The 17331-nt window shown below is 34.0% G+C and overlaps 2 protein-coding genes and 1 long non-coding RNA gene across 3 annotated transcripts; 2 read left to right on the forward strand and 1 right to left on the reverse strand.

Annotated features, from left to right (window-relative positions):
* Window positions 1-1543: 1543 nt before the first annotated feature.
* Window positions 1544-9453, reverse strand: si:ch211-132g1.6 (uncharacterized). Its single transcript, XM_058772335.1, has 6 exons — window positions 9380-9453; window positions 8424-8516; window positions 5078-5389; window positions 4729-4971; window positions 4431-4592; window positions 1544-2851 (listed from the first exon to the last, which is right to left on the reverse strand). Exons 2-6 carry the CDS (start codon window positions 8482-8484, stop codon window positions 2763-2765), a joined length of 867 nt encoding a protein of 288 aa, XP_058628318.1. The 5' UTR covers window positions 8485-8516; window positions 9380-9453; the 3' UTR covers window positions 1544-2762.
* A 3009-nt stretch (window positions 9454-12462) lies between these two features.
* On the forward strand, window positions 12463-13853 carry LOC131544105 (uncharacterized). Its single transcript, XM_058782104.1, has 3 exons — window positions 12463-12565; window positions 12756-13043; window positions 13594-13853. Exons 1-3 carry the CDS (start codon window positions 12499-12501, stop codon window positions 13851-13853), a joined length of 615 nt encoding a protein of 204 aa, XP_058638087.1. The 5' UTR covers window positions 12463-12498.
* Window positions 13854-16223: 2370 nt separating this feature from the next.
* LOC131538473 (uncharacterized) lies at window positions 16224-17234 on the forward strand. The gene is made up of 3 exons (XR_009270592.1): window positions 16224-16300; window positions 16772-16812; window positions 16962-17234. It is a non-coding gene; the product is annotated as an uncharacterized LOC131538473 (long non-coding RNA).
* Window positions 17235-17331: the final 97 nt, after the last annotated feature.

Raw genomic sequence — 17331 nt, forward strand, 5'->3', positions numbered from 1 at the left:
ACCTACCTAACCAGCATATGCTGTTTTTTTTTTTTTTTATTGCTAATGTTAGATCACTCCAAATATTTACTCCAAGATGTTAAAAAAAGTTGAAGATCCAGCACGCCAGTAGTCACTTTGTAGTGTGCTAATGTATGAGCAGTTCATTAAAGCAGTTTATTAATGTAGTTTATTTAGTGCTAGTAAAAGACCAACCACATGTTTTCCTTTCAGTTTCTGTTTTCCTCATTATCCACGTGTTTTGGACTGAGATATAAGACATGTTTGCATCTAATCAAAATAAAGCAAAATAAGAAGAACAGTGAATAAAAGTGTACTTAGCATAACAAAAATGTCACTTCTCTGTTTGACGTTGGTCACCATTGTTGTGTTCATCACCATTGAAGCTGCCTCAGGTACGTTGTTATTGTTTTGTTGAAGATGAGATGGTATCCGTTCTTGGTGACTCTAAAGCAGCTTTATAAATATAATAGTCTAATTAACTATCAAGCATGTTTGATCTGGTTTCAACAAATGTACCTGTAACTGTCCCGGTTTTGTTATTGAATAAGTTAACAATATTGAGTATTAATAATCAGAACAAGTGTGTATTGCTATCTGGCCTCATAGCTGCTAAAAAGATGATCACATTAAGATGGAAACCTCCTCATTTTCCTTCTGTTAAATGCTGAATTCTTACATTTTTGGATGTAAATGACTGTCTACAGTAAGAAATGGTGCAAATGAAAAGACCCTTTGTAGTTGGCATACTGTTGCAGAGTCACTGAAAACCTGGTTTTGATGATCTCTTTACCTGCATTTTAAGTTGGTTTAATTGGAGTTCCTGAACATGAGTAATTCCCCTATGTCTTTGTGTGTAGGTACCCCATTTTTTTCTTTATCTTTTTATATCTGTTTATTTTTATTAATGCATGGGTGTGTAATATCTTTGATATAGGCTACATTCATGGATATACTTCCCTTTGGCTGTTTGAAATGCTTTGTGATATTTATTTTCTTTTAATAAATATTTGATCACAAAAACAAAAAAGTCTAATTAACAAACATTAAATGATTCCAGTGTATTTTGTGTAATTAGATCCACAACTGTTTTCATTCTACCCTGGTATTTGATTTATATCACCATGTCCGTGTATCATAAAATTAATGGCTAATGGTTGCTATGGAATTATGTCCAAATTCCATGTTAATAACATTATCGTTATTGATGTGTTCGCTTCCAGTATAGAAATTCACCAACTGGAATAAATTTGATTGCTGAGTGTTGACTAACTTCCATGTTGTCCAGCCAGAATAGATCCTCCTGTCAGCAGCATTAAATGGAAACACAAAAACAGCAGTGGAGTTCTTGTCAATGCGATTGAATGGGACGTTGATGATGGTGTTATCATCCCGATTCAGAGATTCAAAGGCATCACAACTCTTGTTGAGAAAACTGGACAAATCACTATAACTAATTTAAATATCAAACATAGTGGACTTTATTCCATCGACATCAACAGTAAAGAGCAGGAATAAAGATTCGTGGGCAAGTAGATATTTGTCATTACATTTATTCAGTTCACTCATATTAATACTGTAAAATCATCATTCAGTTAATTTAGTTGTTTATAGCTAATTTCAGATACAGGAATAATACCTTGGTAATTTGAAATATGCACTTCCATGAATAACACAGTACTATGGTACATGTCCTAAAACCACTGTAGCATTATAGTACAGATTTTTAGGTAAGCGATAGTTTGTGTCAAAGTAAAACAACGTTAGTATCTGATACCATCATTGTACCATTGCCACAACACTTTTTCCGAGGCTGTAGCTGTTTTTCATTTCATTTTATTTTCTCTGTGAACTGGATTTTCATACTGGTTTCATTGTTTCTTTCACTAAACCTGTGATAAAAACAGAGAAGAGCAGTAACCCTGATGTTGTGTATTTAATATGCGAGTACAGCGAAACAATCGTCTGGAAGAATTCTGCTGGAGAAACACTGAAGGGCTCAAAGCACCATCTGAAAGGAGAGTTCATCACAGCTGAAAAACAAGGAAATCCAGAAAACTTCTACACCTGCACACTAGAGAACGCCAGTGAACCGGTCTATGAGAGAGATCTGTTTCATGGTAAGATAGTGAAGAAACTCCATACAACATAAATCTGTATGTAGCTAGATAAATATGCTTTTTTCTAAATTATGGCATAAATCAGTAATGCAATATGTTATTTACATTTAAATGTGTGTTACAGGACTGGATTTGTTTTATAAGTATAAATTTAAACAAGTCTTGTCGTTGCAATTACCATTTCTTTGATCACTGTGGTTATTATCATAATCCTTTTGAAATGAATAACATAATGCCATGAATAATTGACACTACATCTGTTAATAAAGGAAACAGGCTTGATTATGATTTCATGTTGACTGCAAATGACTGAGTGTGTCACTGTTATTTTTGTTCTATAAGATTATTGTGCTGCTTGCTGTAGAAGTCCCATGATTTACGAGAGTAAGTTTATTTAATTTCTTTGTGGAAAATCTAGACTGCATGTTTTACAGTGTACATGAAAATATGTTTTCCTCTCAGGAATAACTCATATGCGAATGACAGATGCTGCATCAGCCACACAGTTCTGCTCATCATGAATCCTCTAAAGCCCAACTGGAGCTCTTATGACTCTGTTTCTCTTTGGCCTCTCTGTCTGAACAATTCAGATTCATAAGGTGATTTATGTGTGTTTAGGGAAGTATGCACACTCATGTCTTGTCATTCATAATTAGATATTTCTGCTGTGTTTGGATCTGTTTTGGTAGAATCTGGAGCTTGAAGATTCCTCAGCCTGAACTCTCTCTCATCTGAAAGATATCAAAGACAAGATGTTCATAAAATTGCCATTATTGCCAATATTTCAATAATTTAAGAACACATTCAAATGTTCATGGGTCTTTGATATTTAATAATATATATATATATATATATATATATATATATATATATATATATATATATATACATACACTGTAAAAAGTGAAAGTTGACTTAACTTAAAAATTGAGGAACCCGTTGCCTTAAAATTATTAAGTACATAATAATTAAAATAAAAAGTTAAGTGAACTTGACAATTCAATTAACTTATTGTTTTTAATTATCATATACTTAAAAATTTTAAGGCAACGGGTTCCCTCAATTTTTTAAGTTAAATCAACTTATCACTTTTGCAGTGTATATATATATATATATATATATATATATATATATATATATATATATATTTTTTTTTTTTTTTTTTCACAAGTGTTTTATTATTTTTTTATATTGTTATTGTGATTTGGACTTTGACCCTTCATCTCATATTGAAACTACATCTATGTATCTAAAAGTATAAATTATATCACAATTTCCATTTTATTTCAATTAATTATGCTGGCCTATTTTCAATCTTCATGTAATTTAATTATTTATTAGCTTTCCATTAACTCAAGAACCCCAGTTGGGAAACCCTTATAATTTCCATGTAGTGGTCACGGAAATATATATATATATATATATATATATATATATTTTTTTTTTTTTTGATGGCTAGTGTCAATATCTTGGTGTAATCCTATATCCAGTATCTCCAATATATAATATTACACTATATAATTTAAAGATAGTTAAATAGCACAAGCTTCAGTGAATTTTTACATATTTACTAAATTATAAATAATTTGCAAATGAATCAATATGAAACAAATAATTATAATTAAACCTTCTTTTGAAAGTGTGGGTTCTTAGAAAACCTGTGTTGGTGTTGATTGTTCTGTTAAATTCTTTAGAAACACACATAACGTCTGTGAACAGGATGTTAAGTGGAGCTTGATTAGATCTGTTTACTAAAATCTAATAGACTACAGGAACCTGTGGTAAAAGGCTTTGGATTTCCTGTTAAACTGCAGGTGAATTATTATTAATTAATTAATTAATTGATTTTCTATATGCTTTTTACTTTTCTATTAACTTTTACTTTTTTTATTTTCTCTATTTTTCTATTCACACTTTATTTATTATTTAAAAAACTGTCACAACACATATATTGTTGCTCTTTTGTTGTTTTGATTACATTTATTCACTTAGTGACTTAAGTAATAGAAGCAAAGGTAACAAATAACAAATTTTTCAGAAGATTCCTTTATAGGCTCATTCCAGTGATTTAAATTTGTATTTATATGACCATATATTTTAATATTACTCCTATAATTTAGCATTGGATAAAAGCATCTGCTAAATGAATAAATATAAGTTTACGATTTTGCTTTTAAATATGCTAATGACTGTGGAGGATTGTGGTGTGAACTTATAAAAGCTCAACAAGAACAGCGGCAGCTTCATAATATGATCAGTTTCCCTTTTATTGAAAAATTAATTTCAGAGCTGATTTCAGACGTCTCTTACCTTTTTGGTGCATCTTGTGTTGGCTACAGCTTTGACATGCACAGATGATGAGAACGCATAGTAGCAGCAGCAGAAGGGCTCCTGAACCTGCTAAAATGCTCAACATTATCCAGAAATCATGGCCAAAGATTGTATGAGGACCTGGGCTTTCACCTGTAGGACCTGTAAGACAAGAACAAATGTCGTGAAATCAGTAACAAACAAATTGATCATTAATCTATTTTAAGCTGATTAAAAAATCCTAAAAACTGAAACAAACTCATTGAAGAACGAGAAGCATGTGAAAAAAATGACTTACATGATACTGTAACGTTGTCACTTTGCTCATTGCTGACAGGACTGCTTACTACGCTGCATGAGTACGGTTCATTCTCCTGTACTTGAGCAGATGTCAAGAGCAGTTTTGGGTTTATTTCATTCTGGATGATTTTGTCTTCTTTGTACCAGGATACATTCAGATCTGTACGGTCTCCAGTGTCACAGGTGAGAGTAGCGTTCCCATTTTTGCAGCTGATCTTCACAGTAGGTTTAGGAGCCTTTGCTGTGACAAGAACATGGTGGTTATTTCCTACAACTGAAACTACAATAGACATTTACAGTCTTATTTTGTAATTATGGTGGAGGGGTATGAATATTTGTCCACTTACCATAAACTTTAATTTCCTTTTCTCCAACATCAATCTGTGAACCTTCAGCATTAAAAACAGTGTATTTATATTTGCCGGTGTTCTTCAGACTAACACTTTCAAATGTTAATGATCCATCTTCTTCCATCTTTCCATCTAGAGAGTTTGTCTTCATCCTCCCATTTTTCCAGTGAATTAAGCCACTGCCAGAGAGATGGACCCATTTGATCTCTTTTGATTTGTCTAAAGTATTTTTTAGATTAGTATTTTTTGTTGGCAGCTTTATGGTGCAGGACGTTCCCTCTAGTAGCTCTTCTTTACATATCTCTGAAACTATAAGAAAATAAACATATATTAGCACTTAATAAAACTCAATATAGTGATCATATTTCAGATTTCTCAGGGTTAGTTTCTTTTAAAAAAACAAATTTCTGATTATACATGAATCTTAGACAAAACTGCTGAACTCAGTGAAATATTCTATTCTGCCATTATTGACAGTTGATTTAACACACCCTAACAACAGGGCCTGTCAGCACACTGTATGGGGTAAGTTGTCACAAATGGGGACCAGGCTTTTTAATCAGAATATAAAAAGTAGAACTATTATGAAACAGGTAACAGGTAACAAACAAACAATAAATAAAATAAACCATTGTTATGACCAATAGGAATTTTTTTTTTTAAATGTGTAATATTACAACATATTTTTCCTGACCTGACATTTACATACAGTGAGGAAAATAAGTATTTGAACACCCTGCTATTTTGCAAGTTCTCCCACTTAGAAATCATGGAGGGGTCTGAAATTGTCATCGTAGGTGCATGTCCACTGTGAGAGACATAATCTAAAAGAAAAAATCCAGAAATCACAATGTATGATTTTTTAACTATTTATTTGTATGATACAGCTGCAAATAAGTATTTGAACACCTGAGAAAATCAATGTTAATATTTGGTACAGTAGCCTTTGTTTGCAATTACAGAGGTCAAACGTTTCCTGTAGTTTTTCACCAGGTTTGCACACACTGCAGGAGGGATTTTGGCCCACTCCTCCACACAGATCTTCTCTAGATCAGTCAGGTTTCTGGCCTGTCGCTGAGAAACACGGAGTTTGAGCTCCCTCCAAAGATTCTCTATTGGGTTTAGGTCTGGAGACTGGCTAGGCCACGCCAGAACCTTGATATGCTTCTTACAGAGCCACTCCTTGGTTATCCTGGCTGTGTGCTTCGGGTCATTGTCATGTTGGAAGACCCAGCCTCGACCCATCTTCAATGCTCTAACTGAGGGAAGGAGGTTGTTCCCCAAAATCTCGCAATACATGGCCCCGGTCATCCTCTCCTTAATACAGTGCAGTCGCCCTGTCCCATGTGCAGAAAAACACCCCAAAGCATGATGCTACCACCCCATGCTTCACAGTAGGGATGGTGTTCTTGGGATGGTACTCATCATTCTTCTTCCTCCAAACACGTTTAGTGGAATTATGACCAAAAGTTCTATTTTGGTCTCATCTGACCACATGACTTTCTCCCATGACTCCTCTGGATCATCCAAATGGTCATTGGCAAACTTAAGTCGGGCCTGGACATGTGCTGGTTTAAGCAGGGGAACCTTCCGTGCCATGCATGATTTCAAACCATGACGCCTTAGTGTATTACCAACAGTAACCTTGGAAACGGTGGTCCCAGCTCTTTTCAGGTCATTGACCAGCTCCTCCCGTGTAGTTCTGGGCTGATTTCTCACCTTTCTTAGGATCATTGAGACCCCACGAGGTGAGATCTTGCATGGAGCCCCAGTCCGAGGGAGATTGACAGTCATGTTTAGCTTCTTCCATTTTCTAATGATTGCTCCAACAGTGGACCTTTTTTCACCAAGCTGCTTGGCAATTTCCCGTAGCCCTTTCCAGCCTTGTGGAGGTGTACAATTTTGTCTCTAGTGTCTTTGGACAGCTCTTTGGTCTTGGCCATGTTAGTAGTTGGATTCTTACTGATTGTATGGGGTGGACAGGTGTCTTTATGCAGCTAACGACCTCAAACAGGTGCATCTAATTTAGGATAATAAATGGAGTGGAGGTGGACATTTTAAAGGCAGACTAACAGGTCTTTGAGGGTCAGAATTCTAGCTGATAGACAGGTGTTCAAATACTTATTTGCAGCTGTATCATACAAATAAATAGTTAAAAATCATACATTGTGATTTCTGGATTTTTTTTTAGATTATGTCTCTCACAGTGGACATGCACCTACGATGACAATTTCAGACCCCTCCATGATTTCTAAGTGGGAGAACTTGCAAAATAGCAGGGTGTTCAAATACTTATTTTCCTCACTGTATATATATAAAAATGTTCTGAAAATATAGTACAATGTTTAAGTTTAAATCTGTGTTTAAATGTGTTCACCTATTTATCCAGCATATTATGATATTATAAATATTCTAAATTCTAATTTAAGACAGTTTTGAAGGAGATGTTTAAAACCAAGAAACCAGTGCTTGATTGAATAAGCAAATAAGACTTTTGAGTCAAAACCTACTGAGATACATATTCTCTGTCAGACAGCTAAAGAATAAATGTTTCAAAAGGTTTTTGTGTCAATGCCCTAGAAAAAAAAAAAAAAAAAAAAATTTGGTTCACCAAAGAACATTCCAGTCAGAACCATTTTCTCTTAGTGTGAAGAACATTTTAATAATCTAAAGACTCTTTTCCACTATGTATTTGTATGAAAAGATTATTTGGATGTTAAGTGTTTTCTAGTAAAGGCAGATGCGCACAAACTCTGTCACGAATCTGGTCTGCACTTCCATTCATTCACCACCAGAGGACTTTCACACCACACATCACAATGGACTCCATTTCCCATCATTCACTGCACTGATTGCACACACAGCTGTAGGCACTGATCACACATCATCACTAATCACACACACTATTTAAACCCTGGACTTTGTTTCCCTTCTGGCCGAGTATTGTATGTGTTTACCGCTCCCCTAGCCGTAGATACTCTACAGAGCCCCTGATAGTTTTCCCCTGCCTGTTTTGGATTGTGTTTTCCCCTGCCTGGACTATTGCGTCGCTTTCAGATACGTCTCTCGTCAAGCCCCTCCGGATACTGTTCGCTGTCGACCGACCTTTGCTTGCCCTAGGATTACTCTTGTCTTGTCCCTGCCATACCTGTTTGCCATTGCTCGACCCTGCCTGTATTTATGACCATGCCTGTTAATAAAAGCTTGCACTTGGATCCGCACGTCTCACGTCTCGTCAGCCCCGTTACACTCTAAGTGCAGCAGTTTGCATGTAGGATTTGCAAAAGGGGCTGTTTTACTTCAGTTCATTAAACTATCTACACAAAATGAAACTATAACTTACCAGCAAGTGCAGCAGAGAAGCCACAGAGGAATAACATCACAAGACTGTATTGGCAGCTCATTGCTCCTCTGAAAACAGCAAATGTTCCAGAACCTTTTCGCAGTAATCTCAAAGAGATAAAAATCATTTCCGTTCACAGAAACAGAAAAGAGAAGAGAAGAGAAAGTTTGCGAACTGAGTTGAGTTTTGCAGAATCATCAACTAAAGATGACAGTTATGCAGACAAAAGGCTGCAAACTCTTACGCATGCAGTGAGACTCATAACTGACACTGTTTTCACGCCACACATCAGTTTTGCCCGCAGTGGAAAGAGCCCTCGGTGCAAATGTAATAATGATATCGGTGAGTCAGAGTTGGCAACTCTCCAGTGTGTGTTAGCGTTTGCGCTCTGGAGAGCATCGAAAGCTCCTAGTTCGTGTTTTTGTAGCGTTGAGCACAGTGTAGCCAGGGGCGGCTCCAGGATGTTTTTGTCGGGGGTGCTAAAAAACTAATTAAATTGAGAGAAAGTAATGAACACCTAAACTTTAGCTATCAGTTTTTTTTTATAGCTACAGCAGCTTCGAAAAAGGCATATTTAACTTTTTTTCTGTGGTATTACATTACTCATATGTCACTGTTATTAGTAATATAACTTCTAATGCCAACTGCCAAATATGACACTTACAAAGTAATATAATTTATGAAGGAATATAGAAAATTTGGGATTTTTTCTTTTGTCAATTCAAAACTATTTCCACACGGGCACACATTGCTTGTTTTAAAACAGGTCTATTATGAATTATAGGCCTATCATTAAAATTATTAACATTGCAGTCATCAATGAAAATTCAGAGCAGCTTTATTTCAGGCAATGATTTTCAAAAACAACCTGTTTAACGCGAAATACGTTTCTTCTCATGTTTTTTCACTATACAAGCCACAAGTGAAATATTAAGGAAATAATTTAAGACAGTTACCGTTATCAGCATATGCTACAGTTGATTCGTCTCTCTTTGTCTCAGAGAGAATATGCGCCGTTAATGCAGCGTTAGCCGTCAGATTGTTTTTTTAACTTTCACTTTCTCTATTGAATTGACAGAGTTCACCGTCTTGCGCAAAGTTTGCGCGTTGCTTACTTGAGTTGCTTGATCCCTCCCCCATAACAATTGTTTATAGGCCACATATTTGGCACTTTTTTATTTTTATTTTAAATTTTTAAAAACCTTTTTTACAGGGGGGGCTGTGCAGGGGCTAAGCAAGTGTAGCCAATCACAGACATATCTGTTGATTTCTCAAACGCCTCTGATTGTGATCCTCTCATTGTAACAAACAACAACCGCTAACTCAAAGCTCCTTTATAACGCAAGAAGCTCTCTACACTGCGCGATGAATCTCATTAATATCGTATACACTATACTATATTAATGAGATTCATCGCGCAGTGTAGAGAGCTTCTTGCGTTATAACGGAGCTTTGAGATCGCGGTTTTAATTCATTATAAAGGGAACGCTATTTATGGTAACTTCACTACTTAAAAATGAGAAAGTAGTCGTGTGTCAAACCCCACAGTATTTTTGGTGCAAATTCATGTCGTTTTGCATAATTGCAAATTACACAGTGTGTTTATTTCATTTTATTTATTACATTTAATCTTTATTTCGATGCTCTCCAGAGCGCAAACGCTAACACACACTGGAGAGTTGCCAACTCTGACTCACCGATATCATTATTACATTTGCACCGAGGGCTCTTTCCACTGCGAGCAAAACTGATGTGTGGCGTGAAAACAGTGTCAGTTATGAGTCTCACTGCATGCGTAAGTGTTTGCAGCCTTTTGTCTGCATAATTAGAGGTGGTATTTTTAAGAAGATATTATTCATTATTAATCCTTGTTATTAATTCAAGATTAATCATTATTTTATCTAATGGATCTAAATATGTTTGGTTTGAAATATGAGTGATTTGTATTAACTGTATTAACAGGTGCATATGCTGTTTTTGCATATGATTATTAAATTTCATGTTTCATTTTCGAGTTATGTTTCATAATTATTATTTTTTTTAACTTTAAAATAAATTTGCATACTTTTAACTCAGCCGTCTGACTTGGATTGGATTTGTTCGCATCACTGTGAACTGGAACTCAATACATTTTTCAGATGTTGTTATTGTTATTTTTCTCCATTTTTCTTCCTTTTTCACTTTGATACTATATTGTGTTTAATATTTAAAAAAGTGTTTCCTTTAATCATCTGTGTTTTTCATTTGCTCAAAACCCAAAACCAACATTTATGAACAGAATGAATGTCCTGAATATATGAATCTACTGTTACATATATACCTGAGAATCTCTTACTGGCACCAAGCAGGTGTGGAGGTGACTGTCAGAGCTGGGTAGTAACTGATTACATTTAATCTGGATTACGTTGCCTAATCAGATTCCAAAAAAGAAGTACTTGTAATTAGATTAAGTTATGTTTTAAAATGCTCATAATCAGACTACGGTTACTTTTTTATTGATTAGATGATTTGATGTTATTCACACAGCAGCAACACATTATTCACAATTTAGTGGTTCTCCCTAATTGTTCTTTTTAATTTTTTAATTTAACTTTCTAGAACAGCCTGACTAGTACAGACAGTACTAGTCAGATGAATGTTATTACACAGAAAACTGAGAGGACACACAGCATCTGACCACTGGATTTACAGAAATCTTTTCAATTTTAACAAGTGTTATCTTAAAAATATTTGCATTTCACTGATGAACACTAAATTATCACTTATAGTGGGTCATTTAACCATTGCTATGCCTTCGGAAGGCTTTTGTCGTTCAAACACATTCAAATGCACATATTCACATTATTTCTTATTAATGCCAGCCGAACCTCTTTCACCTAATATATTTGCTTGAAGTACCACCAGAGATTTTAGGGTATTCATTTATTAATTAAGTAACACATTTGCATGTTCATGGTTCTCTGACGTTGGTTAATGGTCACATCACATGCAAACAAATAAAATCGTTCTTCTAATCTAGTGATTTGATTGTTTGAATTTATTTATTTTTTCAATTTTACATTTTTATGATTTAATTAGCTTTTCATTAAACACACAAACCTCCTGCAGTTCCTTCACAAAACCCAGATCGGGAAAGTTTGGCATAATGTAATAATGTTTAATGCACTTCGTGTTGTTAATAATAACACAAGGAATATATTTTCTTTCTCCTTGTATTTTTATATCAATATGGTACATAATTCTGACTCCAATCTGCAGGTAATCTACCCACTAGTGACTATGTATAAATACGCTATTAAAAACTATTTTATTAAGAAGAAAATTAAAATGCATAAAATACATATAAATAACAATACATTTTCACAAAAAGTTCTGCTTCATTTTACTTTTGACCAAGATTTGGATAAAGAGTAAAAATGCATGTATTTCTGTTAAAAAAAAATGTTTTATGCTAACAATGATGATAGTTTTTTTTTTTTGCAGGAATGCATGAAGTACTAAACTAGTATATACTGAACACAATGTCAATCATTTTGAATAACACTGTCAAAAGTAAAATGTGTTAAGACTTTTATTTAAAGCAAACATTCAAATTCAAAAGAATATTTAGGACGTCTTCAGGGAGGCATGAACATAGCGAACTGTTCATCAAACAGTTGCTTCATACATTTAGTTTAACAGCATTAAAGGCAAACATTTTCTCATTCAGCTGACTGTGCATATGTGCATCTTCTCTACTGACTTCTATTCAGACAAAGCGCCCCCTGGTGAGTGAGATCTGCCCTGCCATCATGTTTCGTGGTCATTTTTCATGCATTGTCAAGTGCACAGTGGTCATGGTTTGTAGTCTTCCTGAATACAGACGCACACTTGGGTAAGACATCAAGCATTTGCTATTTATGTACACAAGACAGCAGCAGTAGCAACCAATAGCATTTAATGCCACATGTTTGTGGTTTCTGTTTTTGAACTTCCTATATATTCTCTGTTCTTACACTCTGTCAGTCTTACATGTGTAAAAGACATTCAGAGCAAAGAAGAAGAAGTGTATTAACGTGTCTTTTGTATAACAAAAATGTTTCAGCGATGCTTGACATTACTTGCTGTCTGCGTTGTGTTCATCACCACAGAAGCTGTTTCAGGTACATGACGTTTTTAAGGTTTTATCGAAGATTAAACAACATCTGTTTTTGTCAAGCCAGCAGTTTAATTTTAAATTATACTGAAGTATAACCTAATTTTATACAAATTATAAATGACTGTAGTGAATAACAGGTACTTGCTTGTTGGACGTTAACTAATTCTCTCATGTTTCATACATAATGGGTGAAGATGTGAAGAAAGCAGTGGGTGAGACAGTTTCCTTTCGTCCAGACACATTAGAATCTCCTGTCACCAGCATCACATGGAAACATGTTAGTCTTTCTACTGTGAAGGCGATTGAATGGGACGTTGATGATGGTGTTATCATCCCGAATCAGATATTCAAAGACATCACAACTCTTGATGAGAGAACTGGACAAATCACTATAACTAATTTAAAAGTCGAGCATAGTGGAGAGTATACCATTGACATCAACAGTAAACAGCAGGGACAAAGATTCAGCTTGGAAGTTATGGGTGAGAAGATATTGATTATTATATTCATTAATATTAATACTGTAAAAGCATTATATTTTATGATCTTTTTAACATATAATACAGCTAGTAAATTAATTCTGTCAGCTTTATTTATTATTATTATTATTATTTTACCTTTTTGTAAACGTATTACTTTTATATTGTTAATATGTTTTTGTTAATTGTAATTAAAAAAACATAAATAATAATAATAATATGCTAACAGAAGTTAGCTAGGTATTATAATGTGTTTTGAACACCACAGTGTTCAGTGGACATATTTTGGAGCACCATGTAAAAATATCATGAGATGTAATAATCATTTATACCATAGTATATATTGTACAGAATGATTATATCACTGTATTGTGGAAGTATATTACAGTGATGGTATCAGATTGTGATAGCTGAAGTATGTGTTTCGAAGAATGTCATGGTGCATGTCCCAAAAACATGATACAAATGGTGCTTTCTTAGTGTAAGTTATGATTGGTATTAAAATACAATGATATTACAGTCTTAATGAAGTTTCTCATTGTTTCCTTCACAGAGCGGGTCCCCAAATCTAACATAACTGTAGAGGAGAGCGGTAACACTGATGTTGTGTATTTAAGATGTGAGTACAGTGGAACGATCATCTGGACGAATTTAGCTGGAGAAACACTGGAGGGCAATAAGAACCATAAGCCAGGAGAGTTCATCACAGTCAAAAACACAGGAAATCCAGAAAACTACTACACCTGCACACTCAAGAATGCAGTGAGTGATGAGACCAGTGATCGGGTCTATGAGAGATCTGTTCAGTGGTAAGACAGCGATTTACTTTAACATCATTTACTAAAGAGGAAAATCACCGAGTCAGAATGTGTTTTTATTTGTATTTATAGTCACACTTAAAAATATCTGAATGTCATTGCATTAGAATTAAAATATGTGCAAGTGTCATTTATTAGAAGACAGAACGACAGCACAAACAGAGTTTAAAAGTCAAATATTTCACAAAACAAAAAGTTTGTTAGGTGTAGAAAGAGTTTAGTTTGAAATTTGCAATCTTAATTGGCTCTCTTCCACACAAGGGCTTTTTTCATGATTTCCTTTGAGGGAGACACTAGTCAAGCTTGAATCGGTTTGGAGGAGACTGAGAATGAGCTCTGGTCTGCATGGTCATTCGTCACCAAACATAGGTCCTTGAAAGTGCTTGAATTAAATATGAAATATATTTTGTTTATGGAGCTATTTCAAAAATCGTCCTATATGTGCTATCAAAGACAGAACGAAATGGCACTGATCATATTTTTTTTTTTTTCCCAAGCACATTTTACCAATACCAAACCACATCAATCTTAATAACTACTATTAATTTTGTGTTTAATCATTTATAAGTGATGTATAATTGTCCATGAAGGCTGGAAGTGAAAAACTTCTTATATTCAGGTGTGCAGCATTATTAGGCAGGTTTTCTTTTATAGATGAAATGAGCCAAAAATAGATTTAACTCAGACTGAAAAGTAAAAAAATGATTAAATCCCCATGAGAAAAATTATAAACTAATGCAATACAGAAATTGCAAAGTTAAGGCATGGCCATTGGTCAGCGAAATGCTCACTGGGTCAGCAGGGTTAGACAATAACAGGTGGAGAAGAAAAGACACATGTTAACAGCAAAATAATTAAGAAATATTTAAAAAATAATAATTAGTCTCCAGCGCCTCCATTTTCCAGAACAGCAACCTTCCTGCAGTCTCCAGAATTACAAGGTGTCAGGTTCTTAGAGACTTTGCTTGGGTAAAAAATCCTAAAAATAAATATTAAAAAAAGACCCTCACTTAATAAGAATAACTGAAGTGTTGTGAAATTCATGAAGACAAATTTTGTATAGGCTTTAAAGACAGATAAGTTGAGAGAGACTCTTGAAGGACCAGCATCACATCCTCTTGTACCACTGTTTGAAGAATTTATCTTCCAGAATCTGGCAGTACGTTTTAGGAGCTTATTTTTAGTCAATCTCTGCAAGACAGACTTTTCAGGACTAAAAATAAACTCCCAAAACTTACTGCGACATGGAGCGAAGGAGAAAATGCAGAACTTGAAAAATAAGAAAAACAGCTCAGTGAAAAGCATTTACAGTTTAAAAGCAAATAGAAAGTCTTATTTTTTTATTTCTTTTCTTTATATTTTTTATTGTGCAGATTTGCACATGCACAAGGTTTAAAATGTTCATGAAATATTTTCAAAAAATATTGAAGTTTTGAGCACCTGCATTCCTCTCGGTCAAAGATGAAAAAATGGGATTTACAATAATAAGTGATTTACAAAATAATTTTGACTTGAGTTTATTTATTAATGTGCACATTTTTAATGTTAACAGGTTTTACCGTGTTATTACAACATTTAACCATTTTTTTATTAATTTAAAAATTGCAAAATTCTTTCAAATTTATATCTTGCACAAGAACTACAGCAAACAACAGTTCGATGCATATTTCATCAATATTTTAGAAATTGTATTTGAATATTACAAGTATTGACTTCAATGGATTTCATTAAATTCCTTTGAACACGACTGCTTAGAACGGTCTAAATTTATGAAACCTTAAAACATTATTACACTGAAATTTTTAGTGTAAATGTTAAGTGTAAGTGAAATGGTGCTTTAAAAAGTCATTGAAAGCCCTTGAATCTGGTGATCATGAAAGAGTGGGAACCCTGCCATTTGTAAAAGACATAAACCAGTTTAGTTTTGAACAATATCATAGTATTGTAGGCTAATTAAAAATATATATTATGCAGTACTATGATATTGTTTAAATGATAACTTATTGATTACAATTTTATATATATATATATATTTATTTTTTTTATTTTTTTTATTTTATTACCCTACAATACTATAATATTGTTTGAAACGAAACTAGTTTATATCTTTTACAAACACACTCGAGGTGTAAACAGCAAATACAGAGGAAGTTCAGAAACAGAAACCACAAACGTGGCATTGGTTTGGTCTTTCAGTGAGCATTCAGCATTTATTGCTGCTATCTTGTGTACATTCATAGCAATGGTTCAATGTCAAGGTCTGGCACAAACATGCAAGACCTAAAACCTAAATCAAATCACTTAAACCTGTGCAGTTGTGAAATTGTTTTATTAGCTTAACTTTTTTTTCATTAGATTTACAGGGATTTGTCATTTGGATTGCCATTGTTTCAGTCAGCATGGTTTTTATCATCCTTTTCCTGTTTGTACCGCCTTGTCACGGTAAGACCGCTGTTGTATTTGATCTTTTACAACATTTAAAACGTATTTCTTTTATATGTGCTTACCATTTGGTTAAAACTCAAAACATTTTAAAAACTTGAGGTGAGTTGCCATTTGCAAACTTTCATATTGCGACATATTTTTGAGTGAAACCATGAATTTGATTGGATTGTTAAACAAAAAAAATAAATAAATAAAAATAACCAGACCTAAATGTGATTTTGTTAAAACAATGCTTAAATAATTTAAAGTGCTTAAATTATGCTATTGGTTACCATTATCCAGAAGCCTGTGTGGCCTGACATCTGCAGAAAAGGAAAGAGCATTTTGATTATGAAGATGAAATTTTTTTAGAATAGCACGCTCTCGTGAAATGTTCACAATAAAACTTGGAAGCTGTATTAATAAAGTAAATAGAGTCAATTATGATTACATGTTTACTGTAAATGACTGTCACTGTTGTTCTCTTAGATTATTGTGCTGCTTGCTACGGGAGACACAGGACTTCCAGAGTAAGTTTATTTTCTTAATTCCTTGTGAAAAGTATTCATGTGCAATATCACAGACAAATCAAATAGATTTTAGTTTATAATCAACTTCAGCTATGTTTTAAAATGTACATTAAATTATTAGTATTTTTTCCTGTTTTTCCCTCCCTCAGAAATGACAGTCGACTCTAAATCCCAGCTTTACTGAAGCAACTGGAGCTCTTAACTATCTGTGCCTTCATAACTTTGACTGGTGATTTTTGACCGCTCTGTCTGCTGGGCCATGCAGATGGTGTTGGAACTTCATTCTCCAGTTCTGAATCTACTGTTATGTATGCAAATATTTTATTTTCAAAGAGGGACAAAATAGGTCCTCTGGTCAGGTTTTTTTTTTTTGAACATGTATTTAATAGAATCTACCATGCTGTGTATATCTGAACAAGATGTCCAGGACCTCCAGCAGAAAAATAGTCCCAACATTGCAGTGTATTTGATTGTGTACTGTATATGGGGTGCTTTTTTATCCCCAACACTCTATTAACA

This window comes from Onychostoma macrolepis, chromosome 01 (assembly GCF_012432095.1).
Source record: "Onychostoma macrolepis isolate SWU-2019 chromosome 01, ASM1243209v1, whole genome shotgun sequence".
NCBI classification, from domain to species: domain Eukaryota; kingdom Metazoa; phylum Chordata; class Actinopteri; order Cypriniformes; family Cyprinidae; genus Onychostoma; species Onychostoma macrolepis.

Bases quoted from the DNA above. Each gene is read 5' to 3' on its own strand.
- si:ch211-132g1.6 (XM_058772335.1), bottom strand. From the start codon at position 8,484: ATGAGCTGCCAATACAGTCTTGTGATGTTATTCCTCTGTGGCTTCTCT. The intron at 4,593-4,728 runs GTAAGTCATTTT...CTTGTCTTACAG, and splicing joins TGACAACGTTACAGTATCAT to GTCCTACAGGTGAAAGCCCA. The intron at 2,852-4,430 runs GTAAGAGACGTC...GATATCTTTCAG, and splicing joins ACACAAGATGCACCAAAAAG to ATGAGAGAGAGTTCAGGCTG.
- LOC131544105 (XM_058782104.1), top strand. From the start codon at position 12,499: ATGTTTCAGCGATGCTTGACATTACTTGCTGTCTGCGTTGTGTTCATC. The intron at 12,566-12,755 runs GTACATGACGTT...TAATGGGTGAAG, and splicing joins CACCACAGAAGCTGTTTCAG to ATGTGAAGAAAGCAGTGGGT. The intron at 13,044-13,593 runs GTGAGAAGATAT...TTTCCTTCACAG, and splicing joins ATTCAGCTTGGAAGTTATGG to AGCGGGTCCCCAAATCTAAC.